The sequence below is a fragment of the Chionomys nivalis genome, chromosome 10 (assembly GCF_950005125.1).
Source record: "Chionomys nivalis chromosome 10, mChiNiv1.1, whole genome shotgun sequence".
In the NCBI taxonomy this organism is placed as follows: Eukaryota; Metazoa; Chordata; class Mammalia; order Rodentia; family Cricetidae; genus Chionomys; species Chionomys nivalis.
In genome coordinates, this window is record NC_080095.1 from 50618844 (window position 1) to 50640287 (window position 21444).

Below are 21444 nucleotides of genomic sequence, written 5' to 3' on the forward strand. Positions count from 1 at the left end.
CACATCAGCCTGTGGTGTTTTATCATGCTAGTCTGAATAGACGAACTAATTTAGACACTCAATAATGACAGACACGGAGCATTTTCTGTCTCTTTCTCTTTTTCAGTTCTAGGGGCTGAAATTGTAACGAGAAACTTATTTCTTTCTATACTAGCCTCTCTTTACAGTCTGATACAAAGATGTATCCTTCCTCTAAATGGGGAGTTGGCCTGTCTTGATCACTATTATATTCCCAAGCTCACAGTAGGTTTCAATGAACACTGGTGGATGAATGGGTGGATGCATAGATGTGTAGATGAATTCAAAGTCGTGAGCACAGATGAATTTATACCTCGTGCACATACAGTCAAGGCTCTGCACCTGAGGATCTGTGCAGATCAAAACCATGGCAAATGTCCTATCTAATGGGGCTCTGAGAGTGACAAATGACACCACAGGACCTGACCTGTCTCTTCACTGGGTAAGCTAATCCAAGCTCACCCAGTACTATAGGCACTGCTTGATTTTTCTTCTGAATAGGTTGGTTTGTTATCTGTGTCTTATGTTGAACTCTGATGCATTTTAGTTCCGAGTATTAATTCTTATGACATATAGCATTTTGAGCCTCTAACAGCAAAGTTTTTGTTTCAGAGTTAAAAACAAAACAAACAAAAAAACAAACAAACAAAAAAAACAAAACGAGTGTACAGGCCAAGGTATAGTTCAGTGGTGGAGCACACACTTAGCACGATTTCATGGCTTTGAATCCCAGCACCCACACTGTAAGAACAAAGCCATAAAGTACAGTGCAGGACACTTCCTGGATGATGATGACGATGAAGATACCCTGGGCAGCGAGCCTTGACTTTACCTTTCTTTTTATAAAACCTGACTATCAGCATAGACAGTAGGGGCAGCAGACTGAAAGAAGTTAGCAGCCTTCAGAGGCACTGGGCAGGAATGAACACTGTCATCATGCTTCGTCTCCCGGGCCATAAAACATTTCATTTTTTCCCAAGCCTGCTGCCAAGGCTGGGATGCCAGGAAATGCTGGGAACCTGGCCTGTGAGGACACACTTCCCGGTTTACAGGAATAAGCTGTGGAGAACAGGGTTTTACTTCTTAAACGGTGGTGGAACAGAACACCAAATGCGCGCTTCTCAGAGCGGCTGAGGACCTGCAGAGGGAGAAACAAAGACCTCACAGAGGCCTCCAGCCAGTGCGCACCTTCCGGGCAGAGGTGGAGGACCTCAGCTACCTTCTCTCACTTGTGTCTGTTGTGTTATTTTTTAACCTTCTGAATTACTCAACCAGATTCTTGCAGGGGGAAAAGAAAGCACCGCGAGCACCCACATAAATCAGTCAGAAGGAAACTCCTGACGGCCTCTGGCATGTCTGAATCTGTTCACAGAGAAGGCAGCAAAACCCCGGCTTCTTAGGCCAATACTCTCTCCCCATCCTCAGCGTCTCAGGGAAGTAGAAGGCCTGGCAGCATTCTCAGTTCCAATTCATGACTGATGCCTGTCAACATTTTCCTAGCCTTGAGAGCTAATTCCACACCAGCGTCTGTCTCAATTTTGTGTAGGACTTTTTCTTTAAATAAGAACTGCTTTTCTGCCCTGCGCGCTGTCTTCTTTCCTGATCTCTCTCTCTCTCTCTCTCTCTCTCTCTCTCTCTCTCTCTCTCTCTCTCTCTCCATGGCAGGCTCTCTAAAGAAAGAATTCGGTGACTCAGTCACCTGCCTCCCTCTCTACTCCTCACTCCCATTTCTTCATCAAAGTGTTAAAATCCTCACCAGGCGAATTTGGGAGGGGCAAATTGCACACTTCTGGGATCATCTGGAATTTTTATACCCTTTCTTGCTTCACTCCAAAAGCTGGGTCTGGGTTGGAACTCCTGGCCGTTCTCACCTTTTCTCAAGAACAGGAGCTAGCTCCTGATTTTCTCCACTGGATAGAGTCTGGTTTCGGGGTCTGGCAGACAATGTGTCACTGCTGCCTGACACCCTCTGCCACGGGGAAGTACACGCTGCTATTCTGAGGCCCGGTTAGAAATAGTGATCGATGCAAGTCCTCCCCATGGGGAAGACAGCTTTGTTGCTAGGCTGTTAAAATAAGCTTTTGTCAGCCGCAGTTTCTCCAACACAAACAAAATTCGTCCAGGGCTCACACACTCTCAGACTCGTCAGAGAGAAGCAGTGGCTCGCCTCACCTTTCTGCAAAGGCTTAGATTCCATCTCTTTAGACCCCGGGGAACAACTTCCGTACATGTAGGATGGATAGATCACCGTTTGCTTTTCAGTCGGAAACATATTCAAACACACAGCTTACATGTGCACAGACCATTTCTGGGAGTCACACAAGTAGAAGAAAGCAATTGGGGAGCTGCGGACAGGAGTACAGGGGACGTTTAGCTCTCACTGTCTTCCTATAAAAGCAGCTAACAGTTGTTTCCTTTCCAGTCATGTCTAGGCATAATGGACATTTTAACATTATATTAAAATGCTATTTAATACCATAATGGAATAGGGCTGGAAATTGAACCTATGCCTCACACAAACTAGGCAAGAGCTCTTCCTCTGAGCCAGACTCTTAGTCCTTTAAAAATTTGTTTTTGGATTTTGAGACAGCGTCTCCCTATATTATTCAGGTTAGCTTTGAAGTCTCCCTGTAGTCAGGGCTAGCCTTCCATTTGTACCTGTCCTGTTTCAGCCTGCTGAGTAGCTGGGATGACAAGCCTGTCCTCCCAGGCCTGGCTGATGTTGGCTCCCCAATCAATAGAGGGCCCCCGGCTCATCAATCTTCCTGACACTCCTCTCTCCCGATGAATTCTGCTAGACAAATGCAGCCAGAAGTAAAGCAGAAATGAAGAAATGTCGCTACGCCCTGTGCCAGCAGCTACATGATACCTGATACTGAGAAAAAACGAGCAAGAAAGAAGCAGTCTAGGGATGCAGCCTGATGTCAGGGCGAGTGAAGGCTTTCTGTCCTCCATCTGCCCAGGCCTAGGAGCATCTCACTGTTCTGCCTACCTCTCACTCCTGGCTAAAACAAACAAACACACAAAATAACAACAAAAAACTAAACATATTTCCATTCCAACCACTGAGAAAATATAATAATATAAAATGTGCAACTAGTAACCATCCACTCCATTCCAAACTCTTGCACTTTTCCTTGTGGCTTTTCTATATGTTTCTCCATGCACAGACATATATAAATGGCTTCTGCTGTTCTTTTTTTATAGGATTAAAATGAGCACACAGGATACTTTTTAGCTTTCTTCTCCCCCATTGAACTGTCAAAGACGAATTAGTCAGGCTAACAACTGTAGCCTTATTCTTCCTTTTATGTACAGCGATCTTTCTTTGAGTAACTCCATGCTATTTGACATGGGTGTACCATCATGAACATTAGCTAATACTAGAACAGGAGTCAAATTTCATGATAGCCCCGGGGGGAGGACACACTCTCAGACCCATGTTGCAGATTAAGAACCTATAAGTTAAGGTTTTATCTGGTTTCATAAAACCTGCACATTGTGGAGCTTTTGAATTTGAGTTTGATTCCAAAGCTTTATTCTAGTGTCAATACTGCCTCTATTGTTCACTATTGAGCAGCTGAAAATACAAAAAAATAAATAAGGTTTAAAAGAGCCACCTATTTTGTCTCACACACGCAGACCCCCATAGCCAACGCGCAAACAATGGTCCTCGAGGAGCGGTTCCACTGCAGGCAGTACTCCTGACTCAGAAGAGGGCTTTGGACTTGAGTGGTGTCCTTTGTTTACAACCACTGTTACCAAGTCCCCTTAAGAACCCATCCTTGGGAGTACGCCATAGTGTGCGTTCCTTTATCTCTAGCACCATGGAGGCAGAGGCAGGCAGATGTCTGTGAGTTCAGGTACAGCCTGGTCTACAGAGCAAGTTCCAGACCAGCCAGGGCTATTCAGTAAAACCCTGTCTCAAAAACCAAAACAATGAAAAGCACAGTAACCACCAGCCAACCAAAAACCCAAATGCATCCTTGGGCCCACAAGACCGTTCCGAGGATAAAAGCATTTGGTGAGTAGGCTCAAAGGCCTCAGTTACACCCCTGGGTTCCATGGTGGCAGAAGAAAACGGATTCTCCAAAGTTGTTCTCTGACCTCCACATGTGTGTGTCGGCAGGTTGTTGCTCTTCCTCACACATACCACACACAATAATAATAAATAATGGTTTAAAAATGCAAAACCACCAAAATAAGCCATCCTTTTCTACTCTCCAGGACACTACTGAGAAGCCTTATGGGACCCTCTCCAGTTTTTAAGTAGTCATCGTATGACCTCTGAACAGAGTCCCTAGCTGCTTATGCAGACGGCTGCGGAATAACAGAAAGGTCACTGGGAACCTCTCTGGAAGCGTTATTTGGAATACTGTTTACACCATGTGTTCACATATCAAAACATATCATTTAATGTTGGTTTAAAAGATGATGGACATGACTTCCATGGTAAAATAAAATGGCTATGATACAAAAAAAGAAAAAAAAATGGTGGAAAAGTTTCTTGTACATTGAGAGGGGCACAGGCTGAGGGTGCATCCTTCAGCAACGTCATCCTGTATGGATTCCGTGGTCCTTACACAAACTGAGACAGCCATATTGTCCCCATCAATAGAACACCGTGGAATCACTTTATGCTCAGTGTACTGCTTACTAGAACACTGTCATGCAGAGTAAGACCATTTTTTTTAATTGGCCCCATTCCAAAAGGTAAATCCACTAAAATACTCTGAGAAGATATTTCTAAGAAAAATGGTTATTTACATAGAATTGTAAGCCATTTCACTTTGACTTTTATATGTGAAATTTCAAAAATCACTATTATGCTTCTCTTATAATCAGAAAAACAAGAGTAAGTTTATTTCATACTTTGAAATCTTTTCTTTAGAAGTATTCCCTTATTTATTTTAGGGTTACCATTGTAATGAGCTCACAAATGTAACCGTCATATTTAAAAATTTATATTTATTATTATAATCAGGCTATGTGTGTGCAGGCACATGGGAGACAACTTTGGAGGTTTGGTTATGCCTTTGCCACCATGATTTCCATCCATTAAGCCATCTCTCCAGCCCAAGTCCATTTAACAAATAAAATACAAAGCTGGGAGTGGTCACACTTGCCTGGGTTCCAAACACTCAGGAGCCTAATGCAGGAAGATCCTGAATTCACAGCCAGCCTGGGTGTGTTACACACTGAACTCCAGGCCAGACTAAGCTATGAAGCCAGACACTATCTCCCAAAACAAACCAACAACAATAAAATCTCAGTGGAAAAAAACACTGATCTCATTAATGAATACAGATCTCTATGAAGACATGTATTTATTGCAGAAATCTTTTTGTTTGTTTTGGTTTTGGTTTTTTTTGAGACAGAGTTTCTTCATACAGCCCGAGCTGCCCTGGAACTCACTCTATAGACCAGGCTGGCCTCAACTCACAGAGATCCACCTGCTCTGCCTCTTGAGTGCTGGGATTAAAGGTGTGCTGCACCACGGTCAGCTGTGAAGAATATTTTAATTAGAAGACATACCCCCTGGCAACATTCAGAAGTTAACGCCACTGAACAACTTAGACGTACCTGCAGAAAGGGGCCCCTGCCAGACTCCCCATCGCCTGTGAAGGACACAGACAGGCTAAAGGAACATACAGAGAATGTCCAGTTTACAATGCCCCTTGATACTTTCCCTTGACTTTTAGCAGGAAAGAGAAAAACTGAAATAGACTGCCAAAGAAGCTGTCTGAATGTTGTATACAGCGCTAATGTAACTCTGAGAAACCGACAGGGTTCCATGCAAAAAAAAAAAAAAAAAAAAAAAAAAACCCACCATCAGAAATGCTGTGAACCAAAGTCATCAATGGGAGAAATGTGTAGAAGAATCAGGGCAGTGACCACCAGTGTAAGAAGGGAAAATGCTTTTTACACTGGGTGGAAGAAATATTTATAATCCCATTAATAATTGGATGAGAATTACATTCTCATCAAAATTATCAGCCCAATTTTGAAATTATTAGAAAATTAAAACTATACTTAGAGGGCTAGAGAAATGGCTCAGTGGCTATAAGCACTTGCTGAACTCGCAGAGTTCTCGAGTTCAATTCCCAGCACCCACATGACAGCTCACAACTGTCTGTCAACCCAGTCTCAGGGGATCCAGAGCCTTCTTTTAGCCTCTTTGGGCACCAGGCATGCTTGCAGTGCACATATATATGTGCAGGTAAACATGCATATGTCTAAAATAAAAAAGTAAACCTTAAAACAAAAGTATCCCATATACTTTGTAAAACACTATTAAAACAAGCCAGGCAGTGGTGGTGCACATCTTTAATCCCAGCACTCGGGAGACAGAGGCAGGTGGGTCTCTGTGAGTTCAAGGTCAGCCTGGTCCACAGAGCAAATTCTAGGACAGCCAGGACTATTTCACAAAGAAACCCTGTCTCAAAAAACCAAAAGGAAAAAAAAAGATAGGCAAAGTATTCCTTTTAGTAAATGAAAATTCTCAGAAGGCTTTTATTTATTAAATAAACAAGCACATACTTTGAATCCTGATGAAAATATGGATTTGGACCAGTGTAAACCATCGAGTGCCATTAACTGATGAAATGGAAAAAAAATGGGGTTGTTTATTCAGAGCTTAGCATAAAGCTGGCTCGTGGTAGTGATCAATAAATGATTGCAAAGATGATATAGTCCCAACCCTGACTGCTGCTTTAAAACAGGGAGAATATGGTTAGGTTAGGAGCTTGATCAGGCCCCAAACCACTCACAAACATCTGAGCTTCTTGTCAGCATCCTAGGCACGTGGATAAAGAACCACAGTCCCAATCCTCAAGACATGGCCCAGGTAGGAGCTGGTAGAGGAATGGCTTAGAGGTCAGGAGCACTGGCTGCCCTTCCAGAAGACCGGGGTTCAATTCTCATGCACCCACATGATGGTTCACAAGCATCTGTTAACTCCAGTTCCAGGGGGATCCAATGTCTTCCTTTGGCCTCCATGGGCACAAGGCATGTATGTGGTGAACAAAACACCCACACAAATAAAAATAAAAGTATAAATAAATAAATCTTTTAAAAAGAGATAAGTGTCTTACGTGCTGAGGGGCACAGTGCCAAAGTAGAGCAGAGTAAGTTGCCATGGGCACCCTGAACCTGAGGATGCTTAGAGCCAGGAAGACAGTGCTGGTGACAATTAGGTTAAGGTAGAAATGATTAGGAGAGGTGAGGCTGGCAAGGACAGAAAAGAAAGTCAATCCACACACTGAGCCATAGGCACAGGAACTTACACCAAAAGAATCCAAAAGGTATCATTATGGGGGCTTGCAGAGTTTTGACGCATCCTTTATAACGTTGAACAACCGCCACTTACTGAATTCCTACAGCCTGAAATTTCCTTATCTGGTGAAAAATGATGGCATCGCTTACCGTATGAAATTAGAGCTGACTGGATAAAAACCATCTTACAGGGAGGTGCCTCCTCGCCAGAGAAAGGATGGTTCCCTTGCTGCTCCACTCCTGCAGTGACAGCATCCCTGGACACACCCAGCTCCACCCTCCCCGAGCATCACAGGAATGTGCTCCCAACAGATGTGCACCTAGAACCTCCTTGCCACCTTTCTTTTTCCGTTCACTAAAATGTCCATTATCCAAGAAGCTTTTCTTGACCCTCCCTGTAAAATCAGTGTTGTTGACTCTGTCCTCCGTTACCAGCCCTTTTCTTCATTGCGTTTATAGTTCCAACATCTGACAGACTTTCACTTTGTCAACTTGAGCTAGAATTTCAGCTCCCTGAGGGGAAAGGAGAGCTGCCTATTTTATTTTCTGTATTTCCCCAGGGCTTAGGGCCTTGTGTGGAATACCGCAGATATACATCAAGTGTTGGCTGAGGGCACGATCAAGCCCCCAGCTGGAGGGCGGGACTCATGCTATCCTTCTTTGATCCCCAGGAGCCAAGCTGAGTGGGAGGGGGCAGTTCAGACACTTGTTGAACTGTCCAGTTCAATTGCTTTTGACAAATGGCGGCGTCCAGCCGGTACAGAAAGGTCAACCTGCCGCGTTTGTATTGCTTAGCTGATAAATCCAAGTTGTGGGTAACTACAATGGGAAACGGGTTTTGTGGTCAATTTAGTAGGAAAAAGAACAAAACTGGTGGTCTAATTGCATTAGCCAGGGAAACTGATTAGCACATTTATCAATTAGTGACAAATAACCAAGCTGTTGTTGACACGAGAGCCGGGCACAGACATGGCATGCCGGGACAGCTACCGTGATTTAATGCAGGCAGTACACAGGACAATTAAGTGTTCCGGGGCTGATGCTTTGTTCCGACATTAAGTTGGGCCCTTTCAGAAAAGACATTACTGGGGTTAAGTTTCAGGATGGATATTCTACTGAGGGTCTAGGAGGGTCCTCGAATTGCCCCTCAAATTAGCCACCTCAAGTTCTATTTCACTAATACAAGAGTAAGCTAACAAAGCGTCAACTTGTCTTTTTGACACAAAATTAGAGACATTCAGGATTTAAACAAAAAGACTCAGAATTCAGGTCTTGTGACCTGTCCCACAGGTCCAACAACCTCCCTAGAAAATCTCCACAAGAGTTTGAACAAATACATGACAAGGAAATAAAACGTATCATTTCAAAACTAGTACTGAAATACAAAGAAAAGAATTCAGGGGACAGGGAGTCACTGCTCCTCAAAGGGGTGAATTTAATAACTTAAACTCCATTTGTCTGGAGAACTCTCACCCTCCTCCATCTCAGCGCAGCTTCTTCGCTTGTTCAACATAAGTAGGAGGAACCAACATCACCTGGTGATGCCCAGGCAAAAGTCCTGTCCTTCCAGATATGGCAGGCTTCACAGAGTGCAGTTTCCACTTCCGCTCCACAGGGACACTGCTCTATGCTTAGGTATGAAGGATAAAATGACCCAAAGCCTTCAACAACTTGCCCACATCTCCAGAATCAGGATTGGGTTCGCTGCCCAATTCATGGAAAATCATCCAAATTGTTCCCTTAGCAGAAAGAACAAACGTGTGATCTCAAAGACTTTACAATAAAAGACTATTTTTTTCTACTCCTTTATATTTCTCATGGAATTCCATTTGGGGGCCATTTACTGTAAATGCTACAGACTAGCTGTCATTCGTTCAGCCCTGCGGCCATGTTTAGGCAGAATTCAAATGGGAGTTGCTCTCCAAGATTCTGTCCTTGGTCCACTTGCTCACACTCGTTTCATGATCTGAGCTAACAGGCTCATGCATTCAGTGGATCTCTTGGTCTCTAACTGGTAGGTTGTGGGGCCTTTGGGAATGTGGCTTAGCTATCAAAAGTGGCTCGCAGGAGGTGGGCATTGATGATGGTTAGCACGCTCTCCTTCCCGGACTGCCAAAACAGGAACAAACCACTAGGAGGTCTGCTACCACCCAGACTAAGCTGTCATGAATTCCGCCATGCCTTCCCCACCATGATGGCCTAAAACTAACCATGAACAAACTCTTTCCTTACATTGCCATCTTTAGGGATTTTGTCACTGCAATAAGAAAAGTGACTAACACACTGGCATGCTCCAGTTTTGGAATCTATCGGCCATTCATGGTCTGTGGATTATCCATCTCTCTCTACCAAAGGGGGAAAAAGCCTCAAAGAGCAGAACTGCACTCCATTCATTTCAGATGTGTGCCTCCTCACACAACACTCGGCACACTGTCAGCCGACAGAGCTAGCCTTGACTGGATTTTCCTCAGTGAAATGGAGCAGACAGCAATGAACACCTCAAAATGCCCTATTAACTCTTCAATCAGGGGGAAGTTGGAGAGTAATCATATTTTCAGTTTTCTGGAGATGGACTATAAATTACAGATAGACCATCCTGACAGAACCCTACTGTGAGAAACAGTTTGCTGGTGGATATTTGAGATCTGGATTTCCTCATTAGTGAAAAAGAAGTTGGCCTTAGGTAATCTTTGAGGCCTCCGCTATTTCTAAACTTTAATAACCCTATTGTTGGGTATAAACACTGAGACGCGGATGCAAAAAACTCACAGCGACTGGATGGTTCCTCCAGGGATTGGCAACATGACCAGCTTACCTAAGTCTCAAATAAATTATTTATGAGGTATATCTAATAAAATTTTAAAGTCATCAGATGACTGTGCCCTCTCTGGGATAATGGAATACTAACTGTGGGAAAATATGCCTCACTGGTTTTAGTGACACAGCTCTTAAAAGCTCTAGAACCTGCCACTCGCATCTCATCTGCTGTTCTTTCTGCCTAGAATAGTCTTCTCTTCTTCTTCTTCACTAGTGTCCTGAGCCTAAAGGTCACTTCCTTAAGAAGATCTGTCTCTGTCTCTCCCTAGCCAGACCCATTGCCCTAGGGGAATTCTCAACCATGACGCTGCATTTCCCTGCTTCATGCCTTGGCTATATTTGCCGCTGCTGTGTGTATGATCACCTGACTGACAACTTTCCCCAGCACTGGGCCATGTTCTCCACCAGGGAATCATCTTGGCTTTGTTCATCACTATGTTCATGTCCTTGGAAGTGAGTTGATGGTCACTGAACACTAAGGGATCTCTAAGGGCTGCTCAGGGGGAGCACAAAGGCCTACAGTTTCCTGTGGGGAGGGGAGACTGCGTACATGCAAGTGCCAGGTAATTCCAAAGAGCTGGAAAGCCCGAGTTCCTCATACACCTTTAGAAAAAGAATAAGGGACGACAGTCACTCTCTGGCGATAATAGAAAAGTGGTGTCTGAATGAGCAAAGTGTGAGATGAAGGAGGCAGGAACGTGACTGAGAAGTTCTGGGGATCGCTCGCCACCAAAATCTCACGTTGAAGTTACTCACATCCTTAGGGCTTCTGTGGCTGGCCCTTTCTGAATATTACAAGGGCCTAGAAAAAATAACAGATGACAGCGGGTAGCCATCTTTGCATTCAAGAAAGCGAGGAGTGAGTGAACCTGCTTTTCAGAAGAAAGAATGACGCCATTGGATGACTAAGCGAAAAGAGACATCCTGAATCTGACTCGCACCTTTATCCAAAGAGATTTTTCTTATTACATGCAGAGGGAAAACACAAATGTGGAAATGGACCCTAATAGAGGTGAGGTAAGATCACACAACTCTAGACTCAAATGACAGACATTTGGGGAGTTTGCAGGCCTGCTTATAAAGACCACTGAGAAGTAAGGGAGGTCTCAGGAGACAGGAATCAGAGATGTTGACCCAGTTTTCCAGAAGGAGAGAACTGCAGGGAACAATGACTCAAGCATGAAGCATCTGCCATGGCCCCAGTGCAGAAATGATGTGCAGGCAGATTCCTTGTGAATCTCCAGCCACCGAGCAGAGCCACCCCTAACCAACACACAAGTGTCTGCACCAACCGGGCTCCCAGTACCCTGATCCTGTCCTTGAGAAAAGAGGAGGGCAGTGTCTGAGAAGGCTATCTTCAGAGTCAGCCCCTGTATTCAGAGCCCAGGTAACAGGACCTTCCTAGGGAACGTTAGATGTGTTAGAGGCTTGTTCTAGGATTCATCTCCAGCATTGGAAAAGGAAAAAGAAAAAGAAAACAGAAAATGACAAACGAGACAGAGGCAGGTTTTTCTCCCAAGCTGAAGGGAACTCAAAGGTGGGTTTCAGGAAAGGTCAGAGGTAAATATTGAACTCTGTGAGTGGAAGAGGAAAAGACAGTATGCCAGGTCTGGCTGGCTGCCTCTACGGCTGCCTCACATCTGGGAAATGGAACAGTGAAACAGCACACAGGCACTTTAGGGGTGAACACTGATTGCCAAACGTGCAGCCTGCTGAGGGCTGCATGGGGCCTAATGCCGTCAGGCTCACACATGTCTGAATAGAACATGGAAAGGAGGCACCAGAATCTAAACTGTGCAAGTGCTTCCTTATCCAATATATCAGAGACAGAACAAGTGTGTGCTGGCGGGCTTAGTGGTTTGGAATTGAAGCATTGGAGATGGCTGAATTCTCCTTTAATGCAGTGTATGGGCATAATGAGAAAAGGTTCCTGCACTACTATATGTGGCCTGCAAGCCTTTGTATTCCCCTATTTTCTCCTAGAGTCTGACTTTGGAAATCATCCAAAGTTACATACAGAGAAGTTATCCATGCACCGACCAGGTGCCTGGTAACCCAGGTCACAGGGATGAACAGTTCTTTCTCTTTGTCAAAGCTGACTTCATGACTGTCCACTCTCCCTCTCACTTTGGTTGGGGGACTTTGCAACAGAAAGCATGAAGGCAAAGTGTTCTTAGGCAGCTGCACCTCCCAGGCCCCAGGCTCGCTGGCGAATGCTCCCAAGAGTCAGGGTAAGTACACAGCTGTGAAATACAAAAGTGTGAGCGGCCTGTCTTCTGATCTCCCCCATGGGTCTGGTCACTGAAAAAATGGAAATTCACACCAGAGAGAGTGCCTCATCTTCTTTCTAAGATTCTTCTTGAAGATGACTTGCCAATGGCGCTACCTTTATAATTTGCTGGAAAATAAGTCACATACGCCCAGAAATAAAGCCCCCCCAAACCAAACAACCCATAACTTTATTTCGACAGCTCAAAGGAATCCTCTAGAGAGGGCATTTCCGTTCTTATAAAGGTCCTCTTGGGATACACATGATAAATGGAGATGTCTCAAGTTCTCAAGTTTCTTACTAGATTCCTGAATCCAGCTCACTCTCTGGGACCCAGAGATGCCCTTGACTGTGTGAGAATTCCAAGGACTTGGCTTTCAGAGCCTCACTTTTAAGTCTCTGGCCCCCGCCAGGAGCCGGATAGAATTAAAGTACCCTGTGGAACAAATCCACAAGACAAAAATAGCACTTTGATCTATCCCGATTAAATGTTCTTCAAAGTCAGCTGTATCAGTTAGACTCTAATGAACGTGGGGATCTGAGTTCAAGAATAAATGAAAATCAGAATTGAACTAGAAATTAGGATCGAGTCACAGATAAAAGACACTGAGTGTAAACCAGAATGTAGATGGGAACTGCCTCAACCAGCTACAGTGCCTGTGCTCTATAGAGCAAGATTCACAAAGCAAATGGAATTAAGTAGGATATTCAACCTGGACGAGCAAGCTTGTGCTTGTATTAGCCTGTATGCAGGGTGCTATGTAAGGAAAGGCCCCAGGGAATCAGGCTACCTGACTTGGACCATCACTTCCCTTTTGGGGTGGTTCTTCTCGATTATGTCCAGCTGATCACTGAAACTAGCCATCACATGTGGCAATCAAGTTATAACATGATTTAAAGAGTGGGATTCGAACCGCAGGTGAAAGGAAACATCAACATGACACAGCCTGACATTCGCTGGCTATTCCATTTCTTACGCATCCACCATCCCTCTGATGAATGCGTCATTGGGTAGCCATTGATTTTGAATCCATTCAAATTACAGCTCATTAAGGTCAAAAGATTGTGCCATGAAATGTAATCAATTACTGTTGGGAGACTACACATGAATCTACCGTCAACCCCACTCCATAGGTTTAGCTGTGGACTGGCAAACCCCACCTCGGGCAAACTCAACACCACATTACAGCTACTTCCAGCAATAGTCAAGACACACTGTTTGGCTCAGCTGCAGATTCTTAAAATAGAATGGGTCCACATTGACCAACTCACTTCAAATATTAGAATGGAAAGACAGAGAGCTGAAAATGAATCCAGCACTTTCCAGGGCTTGGCTACCACAGTAAACGCTGGCTGGACCAATCCATGACTATTAATCTCCCCGAAATTCAAACATGCTGACAATTTTAGTTCGGAGATGGAGTTCCTCTCTGTGTCAACTCTAAGGTACACTTGGGCCTTCCTTCTGTGGATGTCATTGCTAAAGTGTTTGGTTGATGATCGTGAGAAATGGAAGGCCGGCCAAATGCAGAGTTGGGCAGGGGGTAAATCAGAAGCGGTGCCCAGCACAGACTCACCGGTAGATGATGCCTTTCTCGTGTAGGAACATGAGTGCAGAAATGATCTCCGCGGCGTAGAAACGAGCTCGGGCTTCGTCAAAACGACGGGACTTTTGAATGTGGAACATCAGGTCACCTCCGTTCACAAACTCCATGACAAAGAAGAGACGATCCTAGATGGAGCACGAGGAAACTGATTAGCCTGTTGTTCATTCATCGGCATTGGGCTTCCTTGAAGAGACAGATATTCCAGGAAACATGCAGACTGCTGTCTGGGAGCAGACGATGGTCCTGTGGGGTCAGGTCCTTGATCCCATAGGGGAGAATGGCATGGAAATCCCCTAGGTAGTCCCACACACCCTTGACTTTCTACACAGTGAAAACATCAGGAGACTTTGGTTCTCATTCCAGCCTGACACACGAAAGCTCCCACAAGGGGAGAGCTGACAAAGGTCTTCATTGGAGCATACAGGGTTAATCAAAAGGCACTGGGGAGGGCACTTCATTTCTTACAAATGAAGAGAAAACAAAAAAAGGGTAAACTCCTTTAGCAAGCGCAGCTAAATGGAAGTCTCAGTTGGCAGACCCTGTTAGAAATTCCTCCATCAAAAGGCCACAAACTAGAAGTGGACATAAAGCACACTGGCGGTTCCCACCTGCAGTGACTCTCACCAGGCAGGGACAATGCACTCCCAACAAAGCTTCCTCTGCAGCTGCCTAGGGACTACACGTTCTGCACCAAGGACTCATGGACCGTAAGACTGCTTCATGACAGAAAGGTCCATCCAACACACAATTGCCGAGACACACAGGGTAAAAGGCTTGTGTCTAAGGGCCTCTACCATCAGTGGATTTCTTCACTTCCTTCCCTGAGCTCTGAGTGGGGTGCTGGAGACCCCACAAAGAAGCCCATAGACATAAAGCAGATATGTTTTCACCTGAGAAAGGCTGGTACAAGAAACACGGATTCTTAAAAGATAAACAGCAAGCCCACACATTCTGGTAAAAGCTGTGAAGGATGTGGTAGAGGAAGCAGGGACATCTGACACCTGTGTGTGCGTGTGTGGGGCAGTTAGGGAGGTGCCTGAGCAGGGGTCTTGTGAGGCAAGGCCTGCAGGTGAGTGCCATCCTTCAGAGATGGTGCTGCCCTCTCTGGGGATGGGAATGTGGGCGGTCACTGTGTGGGCAAACTGGTATTTTATCAAAGGATGTATACATGCAAGAACCTGCCTTTCCTTGGGGTTTCAGATGCTACCAATTTTGCTCCCGGTGGCGGGAAGTCTGGCTTTGGCTCACTTCCCAGGGTGTTGCGGCTGCATATCAAATTGATCTCTATCAGGGCAGCGCAACCCATGACCTCCTACTTCCTATAGTAAGTAAAACCTCAGTCAGAAGGGAAGGCAATCAACCGTGTGTGTGTGTGTGTGTGTGGTGTATGTGTGTGTGTGTATGTATGTATGTGTGTGTGTAAACTACACCTATTTTTCTATCAGCTAAAAGCATGAATTTAGGAGTAAAAAAAAAGGGCAAAGTTCACAAAAATAAAGAAACTCTTGCCGCCTCAGCTCTTCAGGTTTCCCCATAGCCCAAGGGAAGGCCATACAAATGGAGCAAGCCCTGTGACTAAGCTAAGGGTCCTCATTTGAGTGTGAGTGACAAAGGGAGAGGCAGGATGGGGTGAGTGGCTTCAGACAAGCAATGGCTGTCCTGTATTCCACGGGCCAGAGTCTGGTGGGTGGGCCACATTACCAAATGGGTTTGGTGGAGGCTTAGCCCTCCAGAGACAACTGGGGAAGCAATACCTGCATAGGAAATTGTTACAGGACTCAGCTGGGGTGGTAGCCCCAGGGGTCTGCGGAAGACTAAGATGGGGGAGCCTCCCTGATCAAGTAGCACAGCTTTATGCTTCCCGTGAACCACCCTGTTCACCTTCCTCGGGGATGTGTCTGGCAGCCAGCCATTTGAATTCTAGTTGCTCTGAGCATCCCATTACTTGGAGCGAGTCCATAGGCAAGCAGTCATTCAGAGGCAACTGTAAGCCAGTGTCCTTGGCAAGGGTTTCCAAGGCAGCAGCAGGCATAAAAAGATAAAGGCATTAAGAAGGAAGTCTCTTCCACACACAATATCTTTCTCATATTCAAAATCTAAAAGGCTGGACCCTGGGCCAAATGGCAGGTGTGAGGGTAGGACATGCTGCCTTCAGGTCTTTATCTCCTCCATCTTGGCTCCACCCACAGGGTTCAGGGCAGATCTCAGCCTACAGAATCACCCATGGCAAGGGTGCGGTACACAGAATCTGATGCTGCTACAGCTGGTGGCTCCAATGACGATACTTTCAGCTCAGAAGAGAATGTGGACATGTAGAATGCTTTCAGTTACAGTCAGAGAAAACACACACACACATACACACACCAAAAAAAGCCCCATGTAATGACAGACATCAGCTTCAGATTGTGAGATCCGGGACGGCATCCTTTTCCACTTCTCAGAACTTGCTGCAGGTTTCTAAATTCTCATGTTCTTTCTCCACACTCTTTTCTCACTGAACTTGAGAGCAAGAAGAGAACATACTGGAAAACATGTAATTTTAAAGCTGCCTCTCACCAAAGCAACATCTAGGCAGTGGGAAGCGGAAGGTGGCTACGGGACCTTCATACCCTGCTCTCTGTTATTGCGGATCATTGATAACCACCCTTTCTCTCAAGCTGTATCACGCTTATTGGAACGGATTCCCAAACCAGAGGCAACTGGCTGTGTGTTATATCTCGGGAGCTGCAAGGGTCTGACTACACGGCACCTCCTGAAGCTCTCTGAGACCTTATTGCTCTATTTAAAGGTCTGAGCAAGAACCACCATTAACCACACACAGTCATGGGTCCTGGGTAGGGCCCATGCATCCTGAAGCAGATGTGAGCCTACACCTGCTCACAGACATGAAGACGGCGCACACCAGTCAGGGTGGGAAGGGTGGCAGAAGGGTCTGGCAGGGTGGCGGGCAGGGAGAGAGAACATCCTGCAGGCTAGCGAGGATCTGAGGAAAACTCTTGAGAAGAGCTGACTTCTCAATTTAGAAGGTGAAGAAGAACAAGGCAGGCCAGAGGAGGACGGAAAGAAGACGGGCAGATGCAATGCACAGCGGCCAGGTCAGACTCCAGGCAGAACACAGGCTGCTGAGTGCTGAAGCTGCTGAGCACAGAGTCCTCTGCATCCCGGCTGCTAGATGTATAATCAAGCCTTGGAAGAAGCAAGAGGCAAGTGTAGGAGGTGTTGACCCCATCCTAGGTCACCCGCAACTGAGAACCGCAGGGTCCTCAACTCCTCCCAATAAACATGATCATTCACCTACTGCATCATTCACCTAGTGCCTGGGATAAAATATGTGACATCTGTGGGATAAGGCTTGAAAAGACCCCAGTGAGCGCTGGGATAATGTATCATAAACCATCAGTAACAAACCAGATAACCCCAGAGAAATCTTATTCCTTTGGAATGAACTGCATCCATCTCCAGGAAGCCTTCGCATGTGGTGACGATCTCCCCACAGAAGAGATCTGTATGCCAAGGGGTGGGTGATAGCCTCTTGCCTACAACTCCCCTTGGCATCCATGTTGGTCAAGAACTAGTCCTGAGGGTTACTTGCCCAATGCACTGTGCTGTGACACAAGACGAAGTCCTTTTGGGGAATCCTGCATTAGGGAGGGACTGTGTGATGGATTAAGGTGAGTCATGTTTAGGGCAGAGAGGGCTCTTCTAATTCTACCCTGGCAGAGACAGCCAGGGGATTCTTTCTGCATTCAAAATGTGTCCACACAACTGTTTCAGGATTCCTAACATCTCCTTTCCTAGAAGCTGAGCCTGAGCCTCTGCAGAGCGTCACCTGTGGCTTTGGCTCCTTCAAGGCAGGTTTGCCCTGACCTGTGGAGGAGGAACCCAAGACGGAGTGAGCTTCAGTTCCAAAGCCAAGCCCTTTGTCTATCCTGCGTGCCTCTCCATGGTTTCTGATTCAACTAACCACAAATGCAAGCCATCAGCATGGGATGGATGATGAACACCTGGGGGAATAAAAGCAACTCAGAAATCCCTTTGTCCCCACGCCCTGTATTAGTTACAGGCACAGAGTTCAAGGAGCTGGTGCATGGCAATAATAAAGTTTCTGTCGTAATCGGCCCTGGGTCCATTAACCCATGGAGGCCTGTGCCAGCTCTCTGCCCTGGCTCTCTGTGAACAGGATCCTGATAAACATATCTCCTACACCGGCAGTGGTTGGCAGCCGGAGACACTTCTTAAAGTTCTTCTTTATAGGTTGTTCCCGGAAGTTGAAATTGATACGCAGCTAGGTGAGGTGAAGCCTGGCTACACGGTAGAGCTCCGCTAAGATGAAACAAGTGGCAAAGTGATTGCACGTAAGGAGTGTGAAAAGACATAAGGAGGCCATGGAGGACACTTTTGGAGGTGTCTGCAGGGATGGTACTGCCCTTCCCAAAGACGGCTCCGGGGCCATGCAGGCAAGCACTGCACCTCCAGCAGATGACTAATTGGAAGGAGCCTACTTTTCCATGGTCAGTCTCTTTCCCAGAACATTAAAATAAAAAGTTTTAATGCAATCTGAGCTCTATGTAAGGACCGAGGAAATGTGACTCGGGGAGCTGGGACTGCCTCTGTGGCATAAACACATGCAATTCCTCAGAATAACAGAGTGGTACAAACCTAGATGGGTACACAGATGGGTGGATGGATAGACGCATGGATGGATGGACAGATGGCTAAATGAAAGGTGAAGAACAAAGCACGGAATATAGAGTGGGGCAGAAACAAGACTGGGGAGAGTGAGATCAGAAGGAGGGCACCAGCATTCCTTGTGTCTTTCCGGTTTCTCGGAGATCTGGTCAAGCCCTAGCCCCGGGTACAACGATGCCTCCTGAGTTTGTGAAGTTATATTTAGTTCTTTTTATGTATAGCCTCGGGTAAGTTTTCTGTAGCTTCCAGGAAAATTTTAAGTAAAACACATATAAATTTTTAAGGAGCAAGAAGCTTCCTGATTTAAAATCTAGGACAATAATGCCTATAGCAACAACGATCACGGGAGAGATAAACAGGGGCAAAGGACCTCACAGTGCTAGGCTCTTTCCAAAGAATCCTAATAAATAGAACTTGTTGGCAGACAATAAAACTAAATCCAGGAGACACTGTGCCCAGCGTCAAGTCCCTGTTTCACTAACAGGAACGCTGCCCAGTGACAACACCTGAGCTGTGGACTCAGGTTCTCAGTAGGCACAGGCAGCTCCTGCTGAACTTTATTCTCATACTCTCTCTCCCTTTGTCTAACGCTCTCCCTCTCTCCCTCGCTCTCTCAACTCACTTTGTGAAATGGGGATGGCAAGATGACTAAACTCAAGGTTTACAAGGACTAAGTGTGTTAAGTCAAGAGTTTTGACCAGCATCTGACTGACAAGAAGTGCTCAAAGCATGATGACAACTCTCTTTGTCATCACCATATTATCATAACCATCTCACTGCAGCTTCAACCAACATGACTAGAACTGCATCCCTCCAGAAGCTATCCATTACACACACAACACATACAGAGAGAGAGAGAGAGAGAGAGAGAGACAGACAGACAGACAGACAGACATAGACAGACACTGAAAGACACAGAGACAGACATGGAGAGAGACAAACACTGAGAGAGACAGACAGACACATACACACACAGAGACACGGAGGCATGTGCAAACTCTTAAAAGCTGCAATAGCTCCCTGATCCCTCAGTGTAGGACAAGAATTCAGAGCACCTTGGCCTGGTGTGGCCATTCATGCCTATAATCTCAGTTCTTGGGAAGCAGAAGAATCAAGAGTTCAAGGCCAACCTTAGCTACATAGCTAGTTTAAGACCAACCCAAAGGCTAGCAGGTCTAAGGAGAAGAAAGTCTCCCCACCCCACCCCCATGCCCAACTGTTGAAGTACAGACGCATTTCCTAAAGCCACACGGCATTGATGAGGTAAGGGCTTTTCATTCTAGGAAGTATTTTTAAGGTGTTCCCAAACTGGGTTGATAACCAAAAGGGTATCGACCAAGCACTCAGTTCTATTCAGCTTCCTAATTTTCTAATATTAAATTAGGATTCTGATTCTCAGCTTTATGGGTTTTTAAAACATTGCCATTGTGAGACAAAGGTGTTACCCGCTGGCTGCAATATGCTGTGGAGGACTTAGCAGTCTTAGTAATCTCTTCTCCTACTGTAGCATTTACTCATCCTTAGAACCACACTTACTCATTCTTATAACCAAGAAAGATTTTTCTCTGTTTAAAACTAGACTGCGTAATCCTTCTGATTTACAAATATGTTTCATTTGCAGATAAGTTGTTTTGGGAATGAAATGTTTTAGTAAGAAACAGTCATGGCACATTGGCCACAGTGGAGATGGAGAAAAAATTTCAAAGAATAGCAATTACATCTATGGTTATGAATAATTTAGGTGGTGATTCAAGGCGCGATTGAACTGGAAGCCCTTTCTACACTCATCAAATTCTCAGAGCTGCTGGGGAGTATTTCCATATGAATAACAAGCCATAGTGAAATCTGTAGAGTGTTATCTATCAAGAGCTGTGGGCAAGAACGGGATCTGTGGGAACAGACAGCACCCTACTGAATGGCTCCTAAGCCACTGTTCTAGTACTTTTCGCTGACCAGGTTGTCAGCTGGGTGAATAGAGTTCACATCAACAGGAAGCAGTTACTGACGTCAAAGAGGTCACGGTGGAAAGCACCCTTGTGAGGAAATCTGATTGCACCATGCTCAAACTGGAAACCACTTGAATTTAACCACATTAAGAAGGATTGCAATGACTCCACAGAAGAAACAGTGAGATGGAGTCTAACGGCTTTATTTTGGTTTTCGTCACCCTGCACACCCTGTAAGATGCCCGGGGTTAATTCACCCACCTAGCAACCCTCTTGTGAGACCCTGGAGTCAAGGTGCATTTTATATGAATAGAGACCCATCTTTGATAAGAGGGGTTCTTACACCTCCACTACAGCAAACAGAACTTTAGGGACTCACAACCACGAAGGCAAAGACTTGTTACAGCTGAGTTTTATAATGAATCCTGACCAGTCTCTGTGCCACACAAGGGAAACACCTTGACAGGCTCCAGAACCACCCAGAAGACAAACTTGTGAGGGATTTTCTAGATTAGGTCAATGGTTATGGGCAGACTCGCCCTAAATGTGGGTGGCACCATCCCATAGGGTCGGATCCCCAGCTGCATAAAACGAAGAAAGCAAGCTGGATGTTAGTGTTCAGCCGGTCTCCTGGCTGTAAATGTCATGTGACCAGCTGCTTCCAGTTCCTGCTATCATGACTTCCCCCTCATGATGAACTGTACCCTCAAACCGTGAGCCAAAACAAACCCTTCCTTAAATGGCTCTCATCAGATAATTTGTCACAGCAAGGGGGACAAGAGTTAAGAGCACAGCTCTCATGAGATGAAGGATAGTTGGTGTA

The 21444-nt window shown here is 45.5% G+C and overlaps 1 protein-coding gene across 1 annotated transcript in view; it reads right to left on the bottom strand.

The window, feature by feature from the left end:
- Prkch (protein kinase C eta) overlaps window positions 1-21444 on the bottom strand; it is a 195742-nt gene that overhangs the window by 44077 nt on the left and 130221 nt on the right. Inside the window, exon 10 of the mRNA XM_057783063.1 lies at window positions 13957-14111. Coding sequence (XP_057639046.1) covers window positions 13957-14111 — 155 coding nt within the window. The remainder of the gene's footprint in view (window positions 1-13956; window positions 14112-21444) is intronic.